The sequence below is a fragment of the Mastigoproctus giganteus genome, chromosome 8, assembly GCF_048544385.1.
Source record: "Mastigoproctus giganteus isolate SK-2022 chromosome 8, ASM4854438v1, whole genome shotgun sequence".
Classification (NCBI taxonomy): Eukaryota; Metazoa; Arthropoda; class Arachnida; order Uropygi; family Thelyphonidae; genus Mastigoproctus; species Mastigoproctus giganteus.
In genome coordinates, this window is record NC_143582.1 from 119,011,649 (window position 1) to 119,034,188 (window position 22,540).

Genomic DNA, 22,540 nt, shown 5'->3' on the forward strand with positions numbered 1-22,540 from the left:
AATTTGCATTTGTGCCCCGCCATGTGTGTGGTTGTGCAAGAGGAAGAATCCCATCAACATTGAGCTTGCTCAATCCATTTAAAGCCTTAAACATCTCAATCAGACCACCTCGCAGGTACCTAATCTCTAGACGCTACAATTTGCAGAACTGAAGCCTTTCTTAGTAAGAGCATCCCTTGGTTCCGCTCACCACTCTCGTTGCCCTCCTCTGTACTCGTTTCAGCATACTTCCTAAAATTTGGCCTCCAGACCTGTATGCAGTACTCCAGATATGACCTGACCATTGCCGTATACATTGGGATAATGATTGCAAAATGCCTGCATATCATTGACAAAACCCAATGAGCTGTACGGCAGCCTCAGAGAACTTCATAAATTTTATGACGATCTCTTTTCCAATGGAGCCTCTGTCCGGTGGTCATTCCCAGCCTCTTATCGTTTAGAATTAAAAGCATACAAAAAGAGTTATTTCTGTTTCTCTTTTTCTTTAGTTGGATTACTGTTTTCAATTCAATCTTTTCATTCTAATATTTGTTGATATTGTATCAGTGAAATTTATTCTTATAGAAATGAAAGCGATTTCGTCTTCTCAAGAATAAAATTTTTCATAAATTACTTCACGCTTAGGAAAGTTAGATTGAAGAAAGTCGTATTTTAAAGAAAGTCATAAGTTTTGTAATTTATCGATTTCTTTATGATCTGCCGATAGTGTTAACAAAAGAATGTGAAATGGAATTATGAGATATTGGGCCAAAAGAGTTCAAAAATAGGACGTTCCATATAAGAACTTTTTAGCAACAAATATCAGAAAAGATATATTCACAAGTATGACACCTTTAAAGCAGAAGTAATAACAGGGCGAATAATTAAGACAAATGAGACAAGTTGTGGTGGAGGTAACCGGTAATTGGGAGTAGGAGAGGGATAAAAAAATAAATAAATAAGTGGAGCTCAGCAGATAGTAAATTTAAATGGACATCGCTGTGATCACAACTGCGACCACGCATATTCGTGAAGTGAATGAGGAATTTTTGGTAGGTTTATACACACACTGGCCAAAATAACACGAAGCTTTATTCAATGTGAAATAAAGCCGCCTTTGTTTCGAATAACTGCAGGTGTGCAATACAGCATGGATTATATAAAATGACTTAGTGGTTTTTGGTCGAATTGAAACGATTCTTTCAGCAAAATATCGCACAGCTGCGTGAAAAAAAGAGAGCTTCATTGTCGAATAGCTCTCGCCAGCATATCCCACACATTCTCAATAGGATTAAGATCAGGCGAATTTGGGGGAGAGAGAAGATGGTGGAAATCCGTTTCATGTTCTCAGAACCATTCTTGCACAATCCTGGCATGATTTGCTATTATTGCATTGTAAAGTAGCTATCCTCTCCATGATAAAAGTATAACAGTGCAGGGTGCAGTAACGCTTATACAAAATTCAGGTACTTACTGGATAACGTCCGACCTTCCACCGACATTAACGCACCCAGTCCGTGCCAACAAAACATTCTCTATACCATGATACCGCCTGCAGATGCTTGGAGATTGTCTTAACAAGGCAAGCAGGGTCCATCGCTTCTTCAGGTTCTCGCCACATTCTGCCAACCATCAGTTCAAAACAGGGTGTATCGTGATTCATCTGACCACATGACTCTCTTCTATTGTTCCCCTGTACAATCACGACCTTCTCGGTGACACTGCAAGTGGATTTTTTGGTTTTTCTCTGTAATAAGCGGCTTCTGAATAGGCAGGAGGCGACGGCTAATATTTAATATCTTCAATTCCCTGCGCATGTTACATGTCGAAATACGGCAGTTCTGGGTTTCGTTGAATTCAGATGCTATTTACCGCATACTGGATGTCCTATGTATCCGATGGGTATGAATATGGCTTTGTAGAAGCCATGTAGCATAGGTCGGCCAAAGCCCCAGTCCCTTCGAGCCACCCTAGGCAACGAGGGCAGCGTATTTAAATAAAATAAATTTTCTGTTTTATACTCCGGGACGACCAAACGGTCAGAGGAGTTCACAAGATATATAGAATACAAGAAACAGCACCGTATTCAGCAGTCATGGGTTTGAACCCCGATCATTCAAGGCACGTGTACGTATGCACCCGCGCGCCTGACCACTAGGCTACGGCGGCCTCTTGGTTCGGTTGTATTGTAGGTGGTCTTTGAAGAATAGCTTGTGGTTTAGGATAACCCCTAGATACTTGAGTTGTTTTTGAATTTGATTGTCTTCTGGTTTATCTTAATTTGAGGAGGCCGTCGTAGGTCCAAGTTACCTTTTAGCAAGGCTGAGTTGGTTTTTTCTGGTGATATTCTCAAGTGATTCTGTTTTGCCCAGTTCTGCAGTAGCTCCAAGGTCAGGTTTGCAGATTCTTCCAGTTTTACTTTGATGATGTTTTTATACAGGGTGTTTCAGTTAAACGTTTCAGAACTTCTAAGAGGGGTAGGGTACATCCTGACAACTCGAAATCATATAGCAATGTGGGGTCGGAAATGCTTTCCTGAAGCGGTGTTGTACACAGAAGCACCATAAAGAAAAGAGACCGTAAGTGAGAAATCGTTTTAATAATACATGAAAAGAAGCAAAAGGTACATGGATTAAAGTAAGTGTTCGAAGTTTCTTCCACGGGCTACAATGCACGCCTCACATCTCCGACGCATGGACATCCGAACATTCTGGAATACTCCAGGCGAATTTCGAATTTCTTGAACAAGAACGCCAAGTTAGTAGGATGGATGATTACACGAACGCAGAGTTAGCCGATATGCATTTGGCGTACGGGGCTGCAAATTGTAGTGGGCCAGCCGCACAGCGTTTGTACGCGGAACGATATCCGACGAGGCGTATTCCCAGTCATAATTTCTTTGCAAGACTGCACCAGAGGTTAGCTGAGAGAGGTTCATTTGAAAGAGCTGACAGGGACAGGGTAAGAACAGCACGGACTCCAGCCGTCGAACAGAATGTGCTGCAGCATGTACAGGGGAATCCAAGAACGAGTACACGAAGTCTAGCAAATGCAGTCGGGGTTTCCCATTGCAGCGTCTGGAGGATTCTCCGAGGACAAGACATGCATCCGTTTCACGTGCAGCGTGTCCAGACACAGCAACCGGAGGATTATGCACCTCGTATTGCTTTCGCACAGTGGTACCTTGGAAAATGTGCTACAAATCCCCTTTTTCCTGCTGAAGTGTTGTTTTCCGATGAGGCATCCTTCACAAGGGAAGGAATTTTCAACACGCATAACGACCATATCTGGGCGGTCGAGAACCCGCATGCAATACGACGTCGTGCAGCACAGATTCGATTTTCGGTCAATGTATGGGCCGGTATTATGGGAGATCACCTCATCGGACCTTACCTGTTACCGTGTCGTCTAACCGGACCTATCTACTTGATCTTTCTGCAGCAAGTATTGCCACAACTTTTGAGAGATGAACAGATTTCTGCATCGACGCAGCAGACAATGTGGTTCCAACACGATGGAGCCCCTGCCCATTATAGCCGAGATGTTCGTAACTACCTGGATGTGACATTTGGTCAACAGTGGATCGGACGTGGTGGTCCCGTGCGTTGGCCTGCTCGGTCACCCGACCTATCATGTCTTGATTTTTATTTCTGGGGTCATATGAAATCGCTAGTTTATGACACCCCTGTTGACAATGCTGAGGAGCTGGTTGCAAGAATCCCAGTAGCTGCCGAAGAAATTCGAAATTCGCCTGGAGTATTCCAGAATGTTCGGATGTCCATGCGTCGGAGATGTGAGGCGTGCATTGTAGCCCGTGGAAGAAACTTCGAACACTTACTTTAATCCATGTACCTTTTGCTTCTTTTCATGTATTATTAAAACGATTTCTCACTTACGGTCTCTTTTCTTTATGGTGCTTCTGTGTACAACACCGCTTCAGGAAAGCATTTCCGACCCCACATTGCTATATGATTTCGAGTTGTCAGGATGTACCCTACCCCTCTTAGAAGTTCTGAAACGTTTAGCTGAAACACCCTGTATATGGCATACACACAGCAAGATATATACACATCTTTAACATGACGTGGCTTCGGCATCTCATCGGACTTCCGGCATTGAAAACCATTTTAAAGCTGGGCCCTCAACATGTAAGAAATACTGGATCTCGCCATGACGCCCGTCGCTGCTTATCTGGCATATCCATTGTTTCTTCCAGATGTTCAATAAACTTTTCTTTTGACTAGCCACGCATCCATTTTCGCGAACTTAAATCAGCTGGAATATACGAACGATTTAATTGCTTTTGTGGTTCTGACGAGACTTGGGATCACATGTTATATCACTGTCAGGAATGTGTTGATCTCACATTGGAACTGATTTCCAGGGCGCCATGTCTGAATAGTTTGACAGAGGGTGAGGAGAAATTATAAACTGGTTCAAAAGATAGAACTTTGCTACCGTTCAGGAGATGTGTTGAATAGGTGGAGAACACTGCTGTGTAGTGACTCTGTTGAAAACTGACAACAGATCAAACTGCTCGAATTCCGTTAGGAGAACTGTATGATTATAAATTCAGGATGCAATTTCTATGTTAAATATCTTAGGAGTTAGCGTTGATGATAGGTAGAGTGTTCTGAATATTTGGTGGGTTGCTACTTTAATGCATGATTATCATTGAGGTAACAAATCAGTGAAGTGACAAATTGAGAACATTGCCGTTCATGAGTTAGCGAGAACTGTTTTTAAAAAGAGAAGAGAGTTGCTTGGATCTGAAGTGAAGTGATGCGATAATAAGTTAAGAAGAGTACATGTCAGAGATTTCGTGTTGGGGGATTACGGAACTCCAAAATTTGTAGAAATTTTGGGGATCATCCTGGGTCATTAGGATATTCTGGTGAACCTTGATCCTGTTTTATTGCATCATATCTTTGGCTAAATTTTCTAGAATTTTCTGAACCTTTTTAAGCTAACTAAATAAAGTCACGGACTGCCATACAACTTTGAAAAGGAAAACAATTTGTCAGAAAAAAATATAATTAGAGAGATTAAATTTTTTGTCATTGTTAGCTGATCCCTGATGGTCGCTGATTGTATTACATTAGTGAATTATCTAGGTGTTGGTTCGTTTATGCTGTCTAAGTTCCGACTGATCCTGAATGGGGGCCCGTTGTGCTACCTAATGATACATTCCGGATAGTGGCCAATCGTCTTAATTTGGTGATTGACCCCAAGTAATTGAATCCATAGGCCAGCTCATTGTTATGCCTTAGTGGCTGATCCTTGATTGTGGTTCGTTGTGCTGCCTTAGTAAGTAATCTATACAATAATGGTGGGGATGCCAAACATTGGCTGACACCGTTTAACCATAATAAATGTAATATAATGATAGAAGAGATGGTGAGAGAGAGAATCTTTATTGGAAAATATTGCACGATGCCCTTCATGGCCATAAGGCCACGGGTTCACAGCCTCCCGATACTTCCGGGATTCTCACACAGTTATTTTCAAAATGAAAACAAAACTAAACAAAGATAACTACGCAATTATCTACAAATGAAAACATATTACAATTCAAAAGAGAGAACTCCTCACAAGAGTTAAGTCTGATTGAGCTGGCTTAATATCAAAATAAGAGCACCAGCTCAATCAGACAGAAGCAGATGTACAGGCACAGATGGGCTATGGCTGAATGGTACTGCTATTGAGATTTTCCTACATCACCGATCACGGGAAATTTGTTCAGGTCGGCATCAAGATTCTGAGTCTGCTTGAACATCTGCTGAGGGAGGAACCTCTCCGAGAGATGGAGTCATACTGAACGCGGATAGAGGTCGGGATTGATCCTTAGGGCAGGAGGGGGTGGGGAGATCCTCCAGCAACAGATATACCAGAATGAAGGTGTTATGCTGGAGCTTTTCTTCAGTGAACAAAAAATGCTTTTTTACTAATTAAAACTTCCAATAAACAAAATGGTGGTATTGCGCCGTGTAATGAGAGTCATCTACTACCTAATAAAAAATAAATGTTATTGTTTATACTCCATCAAGACCACCGGGTCAGAGGCGCTTACAATAAATCATAAACAATCGTTAATCGTATTTTGTACTCACAGGCTTGCACTGCGATTATCCCAAAGAGCATGTGCTATTGCACTCTCGTTTCGGACTACTAATATTACGGGCTCGTTATTCCTCTGAACGCCGACCGGGCTAGCCAGGTGGGTAAAGTGCCTGCCTAGCAACCTAAAGGTCGCGGGTTCGATTCCCGCCTCAGGCTTGGATCAAAGTACTGCAAAAAACCTTGGGAGGTGCATTATGGCCACAGAAGCCTATGCGCCAACAACTACCAAAAATTCCTCTGAACAGGTTGCGGACTCCACACGACCTCTACTTACTGGTTCACACCTAGGCGGTCGGATCCAGCATTCTGAGGATAGTTATTTTTAGACTTTTAGATAGTTATTCTGTAAACCCAAGATTTACGCTAAATAGATGCTAATAAACATTCAGTTATGCGCAATTTATGTTTTATATCGCCAACACAACCTTATACTCCCCCTAAGAGAACCTCTTTAAGTTTCTCTCACGTAAGTGAACTTAATTCGGATGCTTTTCATCTATCACCTTGTAACTAGTTACTGCCAGCAATTCAAAAGTAATTTCACAAGTCTGTGCGCCTATAAGTTCGTATATACAGAATTAATGAAACATACCAAATACTAAATAAAAGTAGTTCTGAAGTTTTGGCGACTATATCTTCTCAAATACATTACTGCCTGTCAAGCGGCGTATGTGTCTCCCACTAAAGGCCAATGTCTTACCAAATCTTAACATGATTAGTAGCAATTACGGTATATATCTGCGATCTATGTTGCCAGGTAACATCATTGAATTATGCAGTTCCTTAAAATTAGAATATGAAAGGACGTACGCAGATATGATGTTCCCAAACATCATGGTGGCTGAACTGTATGAAGTGATTACATTTTAATTTAGAAGTAACCAATATGCATTATAAATTTACTAAATGTGATGTTTAAAATACACCTAAATGTGATGATTAAAATGCACCTAAATGAGATGTATGTTTTAAAGCGCAATATATATTTTAAATAAAGTATTAGGTTGTTAAGTATTTAATTATGAACGTGTATTTATTTTTAAAGTCACGGATGGAATGAAATGTATAGAGCAATATACAGTAAATGCTTTTAAATCGTCGAGGCGCTGGGTTTTAAAATTTTACAAGATTTGAACCTGATGCAAAGGCAAGTTTGACTTTGCATCAGGTCCAGACGGGATTCAAGCTGAAGCCTTTTCCACACGGTGTGGAAAGACAGTGATTATAACCACTTTGCTAATGGCGAAGGCAAAAATCCACTTAAAATAAAAATAGACTTTACTAATGCGCTGAACAAAAGATAATAATGAGAAGCATACTGAATGGAGGCTAAGACTTCAAGCAAAAACCAAGATTTTACTGAAGTAAGATCGCGAGAAAGAAAGTGAAGTGTAGGGGACTTCAGTGCAATGAAAGTTGGGTTTAATATATCCAATACGTCAGCGTCATAACCTTCTCAAATTGAAGACTGCAGATAACACTGACAGTGAGAATAAAGCTGCTGCATTTCCAAAGCCACTGAATAGTTTCGTTGAGACTAACATTTGCACTTGACGAAATGTTTTCAATGATGACGATCTCTTTTGTGGCAGCTAATATCAGTTTTAATTAATTCAAGTACACTATACCACAGGTCCAAACGAAAGGGATGCAATCCACAGAATATTGGCCGTTATATTAAAAGATCATTATAAATAGAGGCTAATAAATATTGAAGCGTCTTCCTCCTCGAATGCAAGCACCTACTCATTTCCCCATGCCTGATCACACCTGACCTGGTATTTCCACAGTTAAATTTGAAATTTTTAGAAGTCTAATCAAGCAGATCATGATACATTAAAGGAGGTAAACATTCTCTTCCACTTCTTGAACAATACGACGAATGCAAGAAAATTCACAGAAAATTAAGCTTCTATGCTTAAGGTTTGAAAGTGCGCTAAATAACAACTTCCAATAAAGAGACATAGAGAGCAGTTATTAAAATGAAAATTTCATTCATCCAAATACTTTTGTCACTGTCAAGGAACTGGGCAAATAAACCTAAGACGTTTGTTGATCTTAGCATTTCTATCTAACCACTATACAATACAGTCATACAGAGGCAGAGAGAGTGAGAGAAGAAACGCTTAAGTGCATTTATATATAAAAATAATTTATTATTTAATACTTAACCCAGAAATTTTCTTCCTTGCCACGCTCCTAGTGGAATCGGTTCGTTATCTTCTCTCCTCCACGAAATTTTTGGTGTCGGATAGCCTATAGCTTTGCATGTAAGGGACACGTTGGCTCCTTCTCTCACAGTCACGTCTGAGCTGCTTCCAAGATCGACAATATCCGGAGGAACTGAAAAGCACCACAAGTAACAGAAAAATTAGATATTAATTCTGGAATAAATTTGTAAAAGAAGGTTCCCAAATATGCAAAAAACAACAACAAATATATTTCAGAAATACATCAGAGACTTGGAGGAAATATTATGTTTTCATCCAACAGAGTGGAATTCAGTAGCGAAACTGGAATACCACCAGATCCACCACGCGGGGGGGGGGGGTTAGTGAGGTTAATAAGTGCACAAGAGAATATGTATTCCAGAATCTCTCAAGGGGCGCAGAATTCGTAGTTTCGTCATTGGCAAAACTCCAACATCCAGGATATCGTTCCAGAAAAATACGGAAAGGACACAAAATACAGGAACGGACACTGGAGGAAAGTACTCTATGATCCAATGCTGTCTGCAGGGTAGCACATTGGCATCGTCACCGTCTTTCCCACATCAGGTGGAAAAAGCCCGGGTTCGAATCCCGTCAATGATGCTAGGAACTTTTACGGTTTTTTTTTTTTTTTTTTCAATCCTCAGATGAATTAATCGGTCTCAGGCATAGATAGCAAAGTCCACCCCCACTTCGGAAACTCAGCTTTTTCTTCCAGAAAACAGCCAAATCGACCAGAGAACACGCGCAATTTACGAACATAATACACTTGGGCAGATGAATGAATATTCCGGGTGACCCGAGTGTGATATTTATTATTTATGATACAGTTCTAGCATCAGTTTCGAAATGTGACGAATCTAAGATCGTTTTATGGCGAAATTAGCAGTGACTAAACTGAACTCACCATTGTAAACTGTAAAACTTCAAGAACTTCAGCACCCGAACCGAGGAAGCTGATCCCCTGGATTTGGCCTCTGAATTCTCTTTCAGGATCGTTGTGGCTTCAGCCTGGTGATTGGATCTTAGCCTCCAAGGAAAATACTGAGGATTACCTCCAAGGAAAAGGCTGAGGATTACCTCATCTACCCGTGTAAATTGCGTGTATTGTCATAAAAATACTTCGCGTCATTGACGGGATTCAAAACTAGCCTTTTCTTCAACTTCTAGAACCCGGTTTAGAGAAGAGGATGGGACGGTAATTATAACCATTGGGCTACACGCATAGTCTCCAATGAACGTATTGTCTATTAGGCCTATAGATAAGCAGATCTTTTCCAAGTGCGTGTCGCGTCACCTCTCGGCACTGCGTCGTGACCTGAAGGGCTCACTATATTTCGGTATCATGTCAGCATTTGCCACACCGATTTCTTTCCTCTGCATACACTGCTCTCCAGGAGGAGTGAGTATCGACACCAGCAAAACTCTTGAACGCCACCATTAACAGCATAAGAACCCATTCTGAGCGTTGCTCGCCTCACAGATATAATACTCTATATTAAATATCCTCCTTCTCCTCCTCTGCTATTCATTTTAAGGTAACTATGAAGTAATCAATTTTAGGAAATAATCCACCAACAGCGCAAATAAGTAAAAAGGCTCATACTGAAGGCTTACAAAAAACACACTGAGGCAGTTCACAAATATTGGAACTTCACGAAACTCAAGGATAAATCCATTAGTACGGAATAATTCCATATTTCAGATGGAATTATTTTATCTGATTAATTCCAAATTGTTCAAACATTTTTGGAAGGTTCAAACTAATGATACAAAGCCATCTGCTTTATTTCCAGATTTTGCATCAATCAACAATATCATCCTCAACAAATTCTTAATTACACATTCCTTAAATTCAGCGTTAAAAAATATTAACAAAGACTGCAATAAATATCCTGACGACACACCAATCTGGGTACAAGTACCAAGTACATGGAGTGGTTCTGTTGAGTCCGGTTACTATTATTATTATTACTATTGGTCGAGGAATTCTCTGAACACCCATGCCATAACCGTTGTGTTATTATAATTATAACATTTGTTCCTTATGGGATTTATTATTATCGTCATTTCGACTAATGAAGAGGAGAATTTCCATCACGTGATGGGTACTGGCACCAAGTGCATGGGGTGGTTGTTACATCCGGCTGTCATTGTTATTGAGCGAGGAACGCTCAGACTGTCCTACAGGTGTTCAGGATTGCGACTATCTAGAGTTCCTTTTAGGTGTTCTCTGAGAGGCCTTTTGCCGCTAGGTTCTTATGGAGGCTTTTTGGCACCCTGTCGGTGGTTGGTAAGGTGGTCAGGCTTATCGTTATTTTTTTTCATATGACACTTTCTTCGACTTCCTGTCTTAGGTCTGTGTCCGTCCTGATCTTTTACTCATAGTTTTTTTTGGAGGTTGCCAGTGGAGCACCGGTATGTCGATCATACAGGTGGCCTTTTCAATCTTGTTAACAAGTGTCTTGTCCATTATCATGGCGCGATCTCAGAACAGCTTCTGGGCTAGAGGCTCCAGTACAATCAGTGTGCTTTCATCAACCTATATTTTTGTGCTAGCTGCAGATGTATTATCCCGGCGACCTGATCGTGCCTCTGAATATATTCCGTCTGGGCCATCACCCTGCATACCACGGTGATGTGCTGGATTGTTTCTGGGGCAGATAGCATCATCGACATGTATCATCTGTCACTCCAGGGTCCTTGGCATCGTATTTCCTGTAGTTTAGTTCCAGATGTTGATTATCTGGTCTTGCATGGCGAGTGTGAATCCTTCGATCCCAGGGAAGAGCCTCCTACTCTTCAGCTATGCGTTGGAAACCATCTTATCTATGTAGTCTCGATTGAAGTCATTGTTTGTAGAGTCTGCAGTGGGGTACAAATATGTTAGCAATGGAATTAGGGTGACCAGATTAAAAATTTGATCTCGGGGTACTCATGCTTATGTTTGGGATATTCATTCCTCGTTTTGCGGAACTCGCATTATATCTTAAAAAAACGAACAATTTTAATAACAAATATTTTATTTCTATACTGTATTTTGTTGATTTTTACAAGTTCATACAATCAAAATTAGTCAAGTTTTAATAAGATTAACCGAATTATAGCTTGATCTTTAATCAGTTTAATTCGGAAAATTTTATTGCAAGAGCACTGAAGGAAACTTTTATAAATATTAACATCAGATGTTTTATATAATTGTTTACAATACATATTCAATAAACCTGATTTATATATATATTAAAAGAAACATTTTTATCTTGAATAATTAATTATTAGATATAATTGTTGTGGTCATACTTGCCTAAGACGTCTAGAAATCCCACTTGACTTTTCATGGGAACAGTGTTAATTTGGCACATATAGCCCCCTTTGTCTGACTCCTGCACGTTGCGGATCTGCAGAATGAAATTTCTGTTGTCACTGTGGCTGAGGCTGATCCTGTAATTCCTCGTGATTATGTGGTGGTGGATGGTGAGGATTGCTTTCGTCTCCACTTTGATCCAGGCTGCCTGGAATTAAATACAGGTCAGAACATAAAAGTAATATGGGAGTTTGAGAATTTTAAAAAGGGGGTGAATGCCGTACAGTATAAAGAAAAGATGCGCTCAACAGAGATACTAGAAATGTCCGTCTAACTATAATTAATATCGAATTAAAGAGATAATGAGTTTCCCTTTTTTATCTATTTAAGCAAAATTACATGGTTTATAACCGATAATTCAGACAACATTCCAGAATTCAGAAATAGAAGGAAAAGTAGTAGAAGGAATAGTATCATTAAAAATTATAGAAACAAATAATTAAATATTAGACCTCAAATATTTATAGGTTCATGTACACTAGAAGTTAATTACATATATAAAACGATGTGTCGGGAAGTAAATACAGTTATTGTCTTGGGTAAAGTCCATTTATAGTGCAGGTTACAATGCCGACCGGGCTATCCGGGTGGGTAAAGTGCCTGCCTGGCAACCCAAAGGTCGCGGGTTCGAATCCCGCCTCGGGCTTGGATCAAAGTACTGCAAAAACCTTGGGAGGTGCACTATGGCCACAGAAGCCGATGCGCCAACAACTACAAAAAAAACAGGCTACAACGTGGAGACTCATAGTGTGGCGTGTATCCAACGCCATAGTTTTTAATACTTTACTCCTTTGGCATTCAAAGCAATCACTACCTCATTCTAAGCAAAGATATGCACAGTTTCATTTCTGATAAAACAAAGGTATTCACGAATAGCGATACTTAGGTTTCCAATGATCTCAGCAAGGCGCAAAAATATTGGATCACTGCAGTAATGTAGCTGTGACGCTGACAGAGAAGTCAATGGGAGCAGGTCTACGGTATCGTGACATGGGTCTTGGGAAAGAAGGAAGTACGTGGAATAGGGTCTGCTTATATTATTTTAATCTACTCCAATCGCGTAGAGGTCGTCGTACAGGGAGTGCATAGCATGTACCACAGCATTTCTATGGGTAGGAACCGATTAGATATCTATAACCCGTTTGGCCTGTAGGACTCTGGGTTGGCTCAAAGCTTGGGACTGGGATCCCTCCAGCTGCAGTCGGGTTCAGAAATTATCTTGACAGCAAAGACGCGCCTTCTCTCACGGATAATGCCTTGAGTGACCGGGGTTCAAGCCCGTGACTGTTGAATACGGTGCTGTTTCTTGCATTCTGTGTATCTTGTAAACTGCTCTGATCGTTTGGTTGTCCCGGAGTATAAACAGAAAATTTATTTATTTATTATTTATTTATAATGGCTGGAAGACGTCTGATATTAAAAGCTGCCGCTATCTGGGTAGTCCTTAGTACATTGGGAAGCCGAAATTTCCAAATGGCCCACTTCAACAGCTAAAATTCCTACGCGAAAATCCATCTAAGATATATCGCAGAAAATTTTAGGCATTTTAGGCAGCGGTCTTACCAGATAGGCATATCACGTAGGAGGGAAAAAAAATTGATGAAGGATCTTGTTAAATAGTGACAGGATTGGATAAACAACAAATGTATTCAGGCATTTTAGAAAAAATGAATATTAGTATCTCAGCAAATAAATGAATGAATTTTAGTATCTCATCTAATATATCAGTGTTAGTAACTCATCTAATGAATACAAAAATACCTCCAAACTGGAAGAAATCAGGGCTATCATGAAAACTCGAATTTGAAACAAAGTTATAATCATTAATTATGTCATTGATGTAACTAAGTACAGCATTTCCATGAACGATACAGTTGACGACCAATGAACATCCAAATGAGAAATAAAATACCTGGGAGAATATAGTTGAAAACTTGATAAAATGAATTAAGTGCCACTCAAAACATCTACGGATAAATTTAAAATTGATCCCTGGGATGAAATATCCTCAAGACGTACAAAACCAGGATTTGCTTCTAGCTCATACTCAATTAATCATTACCATACAGCCAAAATTTTGCGCAAATATTAGTAAAACATGCGCATTTTGGAAATGAGGAAGGAAAAATATGTCTTATTAGGGCTATCGAGTAGCCCTAATAAGACATATAAGACAGTCAGAGAGTGAAAAAAGCCCATAAAAGATCGCGTCGTTGACACTATTCAAAAGCGGGTCTTTTCCACCCGGTGTGAGGACGAAGATGATTACAACAAATGTTGTCCAATGTGGTACCTGCGCAGACTGTTTGAGATAAAACTAACATCTTTTATATTGGAATTAAACACTTTATCTGGTGCGAGATTTTTAACATGACTTCAGTATTTATTAATATCTATACAAATGCACTAAATATTAAAATAAAAACTATAAAATACAGATACAGAACTATGGAGAATATGATTAGAATCAATTGAAAGGTTACTATTCATCTATCCACATTTATTGGGCAACTTAGGAATACTAAATCTAGGTTTGGTTTTTGTTTTTACTCGAAGTTCTAGCACTGAAGGACATTTTTCAGTGCTTAATGAACCAACAGTGATTTTTCCGTGTTGCCAATTTGAAATGCACGCGATCTTCAGTGAAAGAGCTTCACATGCCATTAGAATAGCATGCAATACATGAAAAATTACTTACTGTAAGTTTGTTGCCGTTAAAGGTTTATTTTCTCGAGGGAGTGTTCCACAAAAGTGTGTTTACTGCTGTAAAGTAGCGCATTTATATTTTGTTTTTTCCAGTACTGCTGTTAAGACCATTTAACAGTATGTAGAGATATTAGCAGACCTTGGTTTTATTTACTTACAAATTCAAATTTCCTTTGTTTTCGATATGCATTTATTAGAAAGTTGTTTTTGTCTTTTCATTCTTTTTTTTTTTGTTTGTTTGTAATCGATGCCATAAAATACACAAAGCTTGCGACAAATCATTAAACGATATAATTTAAGGAATAAAACGTTCTCATAATTTTAATTCGTAGTTCTATTTAAGCTTTAAAATATCATTAAATCCCTTAAGCCGGTTCTATTTATTCGTGATCAGCAATATTTATAAGGTTACCCGTTTCGAAAAAGAGTGTTTTGTATTGTATTGTTCATTGCAGGGCAGGACTTTTTATTGATTTGAAAGTGTGCTACAACCATTCAATTTGAATTCTCCTCTTTTTTCATGAGAACACACAGTAATTTTCGATTAAACATTCTCTGTATTTTCAATTTTATTTTCTTTTGCTCGTTAATATTTATGAAATGTCAAAGAGCACTAAATGGCTTTCTATCTATTCTTCAATTAATGATTTTTTTTTTCTTTCTATAAGCATTTAACATTCTTTCTAAAAATGTAACGACTCATAAAATTCGATTTTAAAAGTTATCATAAAAGTCATTTTAGGCAGTAATGAATCAGAAGTCCATCAGAATTAAATTAATTGCCATTCACTCTTCCAGAATTGAATCCACGATCCTTTGCCCAATATCTTTCAGAACTAAAATAAGAAAGGATTTTAAATGGTTTAGTAGGAAAAGGGTTATTGTTTCTTCGCCAATTGATATCGATGATGATGACAAAAGACTGGATAACGCACAAGACGTTAGCTACTGTCAGTTCCACAAAGTTGTTTGTTGAACAGTTTCGGAATACCCCCGAGGCTAATCGCTGCCAGGTATAAAAACTATAAACATTGATCTGTGAAAAAAAATATTGTGTTAGCGAAAAAAAAAGCGTTCGGTTTGGGAAAGATACTCGCAGTGGTAAGTGTCAAACACTGAACAGAAAACAACTACTCACTCTAAATGCATTATTTTACAGTATTATAACAATTACTGTAATATTTTAGCAGTTAAAACTGAATATTCGAAACGCACTGCTTTAAGATTCACAATTCGCTAACTACTGTTAAAGAGATCTCCAGAGGTGCCAACCACTTCGAAGACAATCCACCAACATGTATTAGGATATATAAAGTTCAGAAAAAGGTTGGTCCATTCAACAGGCCACATAGAAATATGGTATCGCTGGTTATGACGCGTATTTTTAAAGAATAGCGGACTCGGAGAAAGTTCGTTTGAAGCACACTGGAAGCGGAAAAATGCAAAAATACCTTTTCTAAAGAGGTTAACGGATCCTACTTTGTGCTCACTATAATTACATGGCAGGAAACGCGTGTACCTCCCCCCGAAAAAAAAAAAAAAAAAAGACTCACTGTTGAAAGAATCATACTGCAGTGATAGACAGAAGATACTGTTATCGTCCATCCACAGTCTGATAAAAAAAAAAAACCATTAATTTACTTCTTTATGGACGAAATGCATTTAAGAGGAAACCTCAAAACCACTGTGTGAGCTCAAAAGAGAGAGACACTCATACACAGCAGAGAAGGGAGGCAGCTGTTGAACCAAATACCATCATCAAAATGACACTGATTAGGGGGATACTAAGGCCATGCAGCTACACAAAAAGAGGAGCTACAATACATAAAGCAGAATCAGAGAAAGCAGAACCTTTAAAATAGTCGCAAGGTGTAATGAAAACTGATGAAACATGCTATTTAGCAAAATGCATGAATATAATATACAAAGTTTCAAAAATGTTATACTTTTAATTGAGATTTAATGGGAAACCATAAAAGCTCGATATGTTATAGATATTTAATCAGTTACATATCATTTTATTCTATGACAATAGCAATTTTATTTACATTCAATTTTTTATCGCATAAATTATTAAGGATAGTTAGTTCTTTTGTTATATACTTAAAAGCAAATAAATTCCTCAACACAATGGAGCCTTTTTTCTTTTTGTTGTAGTTAGCCGTCGGTTGTTTGAAACAGTTTTGAGAAACGTTCTGCCTTGCGTAATATTAAAATTAGTGGGGAGACCTTAAGTGGACACGAGGCACTAGAAATGCGATGATCTTACTTAAATGTTTCCTGGGGAAGACCTTTTGACTCGAGATGAAGCAAAAGTCCTCACTCGAGTTTCCGTCCTGTCGTCTTTAGTTGGTATTCATTCGAAAGGGAAAGTCGACCTCATATGTTCACAAAATGAGTTTCCGATTTCTTTGAGAACAATATTCCAATTCATAGCACTGCGTCTCTTGGAGCAACTGTTTCGATTACAGTTGCGTTTTCCACGAACTCATGTACGATATTAATTACGGCCTTCCTCCATAGCAGCCTTATGTATTCCCTCCTTAATCGGGGTTCTTCTTCCCTCTGTTCGTGTTCGCTTGCGACTTTAAATATGAGTAAATAATCCGTTTTTGTGTACACTGAAAATCGAAACTAGTGCTTAAGCTTTTCTAAAATTTCCCTTCTTTGAAAAAAAAAACATTTCTTGAAGCAATGAAAGTAAGCCACATTAACTTGAATATTTTATCGAATTCTTGTCGTTACTGTCAAAAGTATTGCTGAAAAAAATCCGTGAGGTTTCTGCTTAATAGGCGGATTTGGAACAACCACTCTCGCTCGGAGAAAAAAAAAGAAAAGATATTTCAGAAGACAGTTTCTCACAGCTGGCAACAAAGGGTCATGAAACATATTTGAAACTTCCCATCGAGGAAGTAAAGAAACGGTGTCGAAATACCTGGTGGCTCAACAGATGTTTTTAAAAGCTTCCTAGATAGTTACGTGAAGAGAATATTGAATTTCAAGTAGAGCAGGAATTCAATATTGTGACTTTACTAAGCTAGAAGTCGTCAGAGATAAGGGGACAGCGAACGAGTTGAAGGAACTGCGCGTGAAGGGGATAAAAAATAAAACAGTAAAGCAAAGTCTCTTCGCAAGGAATATTTGATTTACTGTATATACTAATGAATACATATGACGCAATAATAAAAAGAAACAAATTCCAACAATTGGGTTACAAAAAAACAAATTCCAACAATTGGGTTACACAAAAACAAATTCCAATAATTGGGTTACATAAAATAAATTTCAGAAATTGGGTTTTGTTTGTTGGATTTTGTTCGTTTTTAATTGTTTGTTTTTAACGTGTTACACAATTATAAACAAACAAAATCCACCAACTCTGCCATTACATAATTAACAAGGAAAAGGAACAAATTCCAACAATCAGGTTGTTATACAATTAAAAACAAAACCAAACCAACGGCTTCACGCAATTAATTAGAAACAAATTACAACCATATCAGATTCAGAAGTGGTCGAAGTATTTTAAGCACTAGAAAGTAATAGAGGTAGGGGTGAAGAACATAGCTAAGAATGAATTAGAGGTAGATAGTATATTCAAGTTGCGGATGGTGTGAGAGAACAATATATTTTATATTTCCTGATCGTGAATTACAATTTGCATGTTCCATCAAGAACTTATCATTTGAATAATTAAATCGTACGATTAACGTTCTATCCAAAAGAAAATCGATTGTTTATTTCACGGTAGTAAACTCACATTCGTACTTCGAAAGCAAGCGATTCGTGTCCCCCGTACTTATCTTTTCCGATATCATAGTACTTACCATGCTAATCAGTCCATAATTCTCTATCACATTAGCCATCTCTCCTTTGTGCATCAGGGACTGCTGCGGAAAACTTCCAATTAGCACGCACGATGCTTATTTTCAACGATTCATTAATGATCAATACAAATGATTTAATTAACCCTCAGATTTTTTTATTGCTCTGACTGCGGAATATTGTCCCTACAGACAGAATATTTTGCCGCTCTTCCAATTCCTCGCTGTTTAAACTCTTTACCGGCTCTGATCCCATAATGGGTCCAATATTAATTTCCATCGTATTCGTAGAAAATTTATTTGCTTCCATATGCGATTTGTATCCAAATACATCGGCAAATTACTTATTAAGTTCGCCCGTGATGTCCCACAGAATCCTTCATTATCTCTTAAGAACTAGTAATAATCATCGCGTTCATTTTCTTGGCCTGATTTTTCTTTTCGTTCTTAGCAGTACAATCAAAAACTGTCATGGGATTAAATGTAGCGTTTATCACTAATTTACTTTCGATATTATCTTTACTCGGTACTCTGTTAAAGAATAATTAATACGGATACAGCAAAGGAATTCTGTAATTTACGCGTTGCGTCTCGAAGAATTACAACATTAGATATATATAGAAGCAAGTATACGGTACTTAAATCGTATTAAATATCCAAACTAGCGAGTTACAGCTGCGTGATGGAACCAAAAATCATTTTAAATGAGGCTCTCTCTTCCGTATACACCATTTCCATGATGACGCGTACGAAAGTCCAATGTCAGGACCCTTGGTTCTTCAAGTTTTAATTTCTTAATTTTTACATTAATATTTTTTTCTCATTCCGTGCAATATCTTAATGTCAATCGACAACGAAATCTCGAAAAGATTGGTTCGCTTCCATCACTGTCCATTTTTTTCCCTCCATTTATTTAATCCCTTTTATATGGAAACCTAGAATGAAATCATCAGAATAGCATATCCACCGATGATTTGGTCAACATACTTTGTCAAACCTGTTCCCAAAATTATAAATCCCAAAATATCCAAAGATTACAGACCTATTCTAATGTAGGCAGCCGAAGAGAACAGACGTGTTTTAAGTTGGCTCTGGCGGATTAACTAAAAGAGATTAAGATCAGGTATCTCGTAGACGAAATGTTTGCTCGAAATTTGTTTTAATTTAATTTCTGTAATATTTAAATCTCATTTTAACAATTTTATTTCAGGAGTTTTGTAAAATTTAATTCTTAACTTTTCTAAAGTATCTGCTAAGTTATATTCTTTCTTCACTAGCGGATAAAGTTTTGTTTACCTAAAGATTATTTGTTACAAGATCCACTTTAATATGTACATCGTCCAAGGACATCGTGACTCAGTCGGTGTGAGTCAAGAGTTCGTCGCTTGTATAGTGTAGCATGGATTCTAAGGTCAGTCTAGCACACAAACCAAGATCAACTGACTATTCTTTTCTTTGCATCCGATGTAAGGAGGGTGTGGATCTCAAATAAAAACTTACATTACTAGAATAATTTGAGTCACTGAAGAAAGAGGTGCTTGCCCTAGAAACAAATGCAACTGGGAGTTCGTCAGGGACTTAAGTATCTAGTGACCTACCAAGCGATACGCCCCCGATTCGGTCACAAAATAGTCAAGCGCATACTGCTCTGGTTCAAGACGGTTTTGTTTTATTGGGAGACTATTATCAGGGGTTAGCATTTTTTTGCAATAAAGATAAGTGAACTAGATCCAGGATGTGCTTGCCAGGAGCAACAAACAATGATGTTACCAACACATTGTCAGATTTTAAGGTAGTAAAGAAAGCATTATTATTCATGTGGGGCATGACCTGGCGATTTGTTGGATAAATGTAAGATCGTGCTGAAAAAATTGTGAGTTTGGTCAGAATTGCGTATGTGTCTGCAATTCTGTCCAGACATGATAGGAAAGTTGATATCCTGAGGAGCTTGTGGATTAACTAAAAGGTGAAGGACTCTGCAAGACTTTGGGGGAGGGAAAATTTCCATCAGTGAGGGCCACATTGTAGGTAGAAGGAATCTAATTTATTGAAAGGGTATTCATTTGGACAAAGGTTGCGCAAGGGTTTTATAGTATCATTGTGGATACCTTAAAGGTTCAGGGGAAACTGATAGTTTGGCACACGTTATCTGATGATATGGTGATGAATTAATGCCTGTTCATTGCCGAAACAGCCGGTGTTGGCAAGATGTTCTGAGGGTAGCAATGTTTTAAATGAGCGGGAAGATAAACCTACGGAAACAAGCGTAAATAACTTCGAGGGGTGTGTCAGGATAGTAAACTAGAAAAGAATACTTTGTCTTAACTGTGTCTAAGGTAATGTCAGGAGTGTTGTCAATAAAATGGGTAAATTCGAACTCCTGGCTAGGAAAATTAATGTTGGCATAATAGGACTAATAGAAACGTGGTACCACCTGGAAAATGGGGAAGAAGAATTCCACTACAGTAATGTATAATGTACTTAGGAAAGATAGGGAGGACAGAAGCGGTGGTGGAGTCATGCCTCATATGCAAAGCAGCCTGAGCGCGAAAAGTGCTTTTTCTGAGTTCGAAGTTACTCCTGCTGGCATAGGATTCGAGCGTAAAAGCAAGAAAGGCTCCTGTATTTGATGGCATATATCCAGTAATTTTGAGGGAGGCCGCCAGGGAGTGTATTGACCCATTAGTGCTAATTATGAGACATCATCAACACCAATACATAAAAAGCAGGCAGTTCTAAGAGTGAAGTCGGTAAGTATAGACCGGTTAATCTGACTTCTGTGGTAGGGAAAATTTTAGAGGCAATAATTAAGACTGGAATCCGGGAACATTTAGATATTTATGGCATTCTGAATAACAAACAACATGGTTTTTGTTAAGGAATATCATGTTCAACGAATTCATTAGGCTATTTGGACACAGTTATTCATGAAATGGATGTAGCGAACAATTTTAATATAGTTTATTTCGACTTTAGCAAGGTTTGACCAGCCCTTCGTGAGATCTGGAAAATTTTGGGATATGAAAAATATTCTAAGATGGATCGCAAGGTGGCTACAGGCCAAAAAACAGAGGGTTATGATTAATGGATATCTCAGATTAGTTTAACATTAGACGTGAGCCCCCCACCCAAGGATCGGTTATTCGACCACTGTTGTTTCTGATTTTCATAAAGGACATCAACGAAGGGATAGAAGGCATGATGTCAAAATTTTCAGACGATATCTTCGTGTGCAGCACAGTTGTTACAATCATCATCCTCCCAACAGCGAGTGGAAAGACCCCAGTTCTAAATCCATCAAGATGAGGAAGTTTTATGGGCTTTTTTCATAATGTAGCTGAGTTAGTCGGTCTCAGGTGAGGGTAGCGTGTTTTTTTTATCCCAGAAACTCGGATTTTGATCCAGCAAACAGAAAACCACCACAGAACAAAATGCATTCTACAGACATAATATATACGCTGTAATTTGGTCTATGACATGTCACTGATGCGCATAAAACCCTACAACAATCAAAAAGAAGATGCAAAGAATGACAGAGTCGTTAAGATCAGTTCCAAGCAGCGTTCCTTCAGGATTACTTGAAATGGCTTTAAGAATGGTCAGAAAAGTATCAGCTATGTTTTAATGCAGCAGAGCGTAAGCTCTTACACTTGGGGAAAAGCAACCCCAAAATAATTTATACACTTGTTGAGGTTAATTAAAAAAATAGAGGCAGAAAGGGATCTAGGAGTTGCGATACGGGTGGATATGAAATAGTGTAAACAGGCGGCTAGGAAAGCCATCGTGTCCTTTCCATGATTTATTGAACAATAGTCTGTAGAGATAGGGAGGTCATAATCCCAATCTATAAGGCAATTATAAGACTGCATTTGGAATACAGCACTATGTATAATAAGTACGCAGACTTCATCTGAAAGAGCACTGAGCTTCTTGAAAGAGTCCAAAGACCGGCAACTCTTTTGGGGTGACATCGGCAAAAGGACGACCGTACGCGTAGTTTTTACTGTTATAAGGAATTCCAGAACTAGAGGACATAAATTCAAATTACAAGGGAAAAAGTTTAGATTAGATTGTAGAAAGTTTTCTTTTAGCCAGTGAGTTGTTGATTACTGAACAATTTGCCTCTGTAGGTAGTTGAAGTTGATGGTTTGAAGAAATTTGAAGGTCTACTGGAGAGTTATTCACGCGAAAAAGAGCGCAGAATTTGTATTTTCTTATCTGAATTTTACATTTTTGTTCTTGCACGGTGCAGGAATAACATGGGACTTCCTTCCGTTATATGACTAATACAAATACTAATGCAATTGCAATTGACTGCTCGCTACTAAAGATTT

The 22,540-nt window shown here is 38.4% G+C and overlaps 1 protein-coding gene across 2 annotated transcripts in view; it reads right to left on the reverse strand.

Moving 5' to 3' along the window:
• Positions 1-22,540, reverse strand: part of LOC150081783 (lachesin-like) — a 466,088-nt gene that overhangs the window by 82,486 nt on the left and 361,062 nt on the right. For both annotated transcript variants that reach the window (XM_090379659.1, XM_090379658.1), the window contains exons 4-5: positions 11,617-11,824; positions 8,275-8,445 (exon numbers count right to left, since the gene is read on the reverse strand). In XM_090379659.1, the coding sequence (XP_090235785.1) occupies positions 8,275-8,445; positions 11,617-11,824 (379 nt within the window). The remainder of the gene's footprint in view (positions 1-8,274; positions 8,446-11,616; positions 11,825-22,540) is intronic.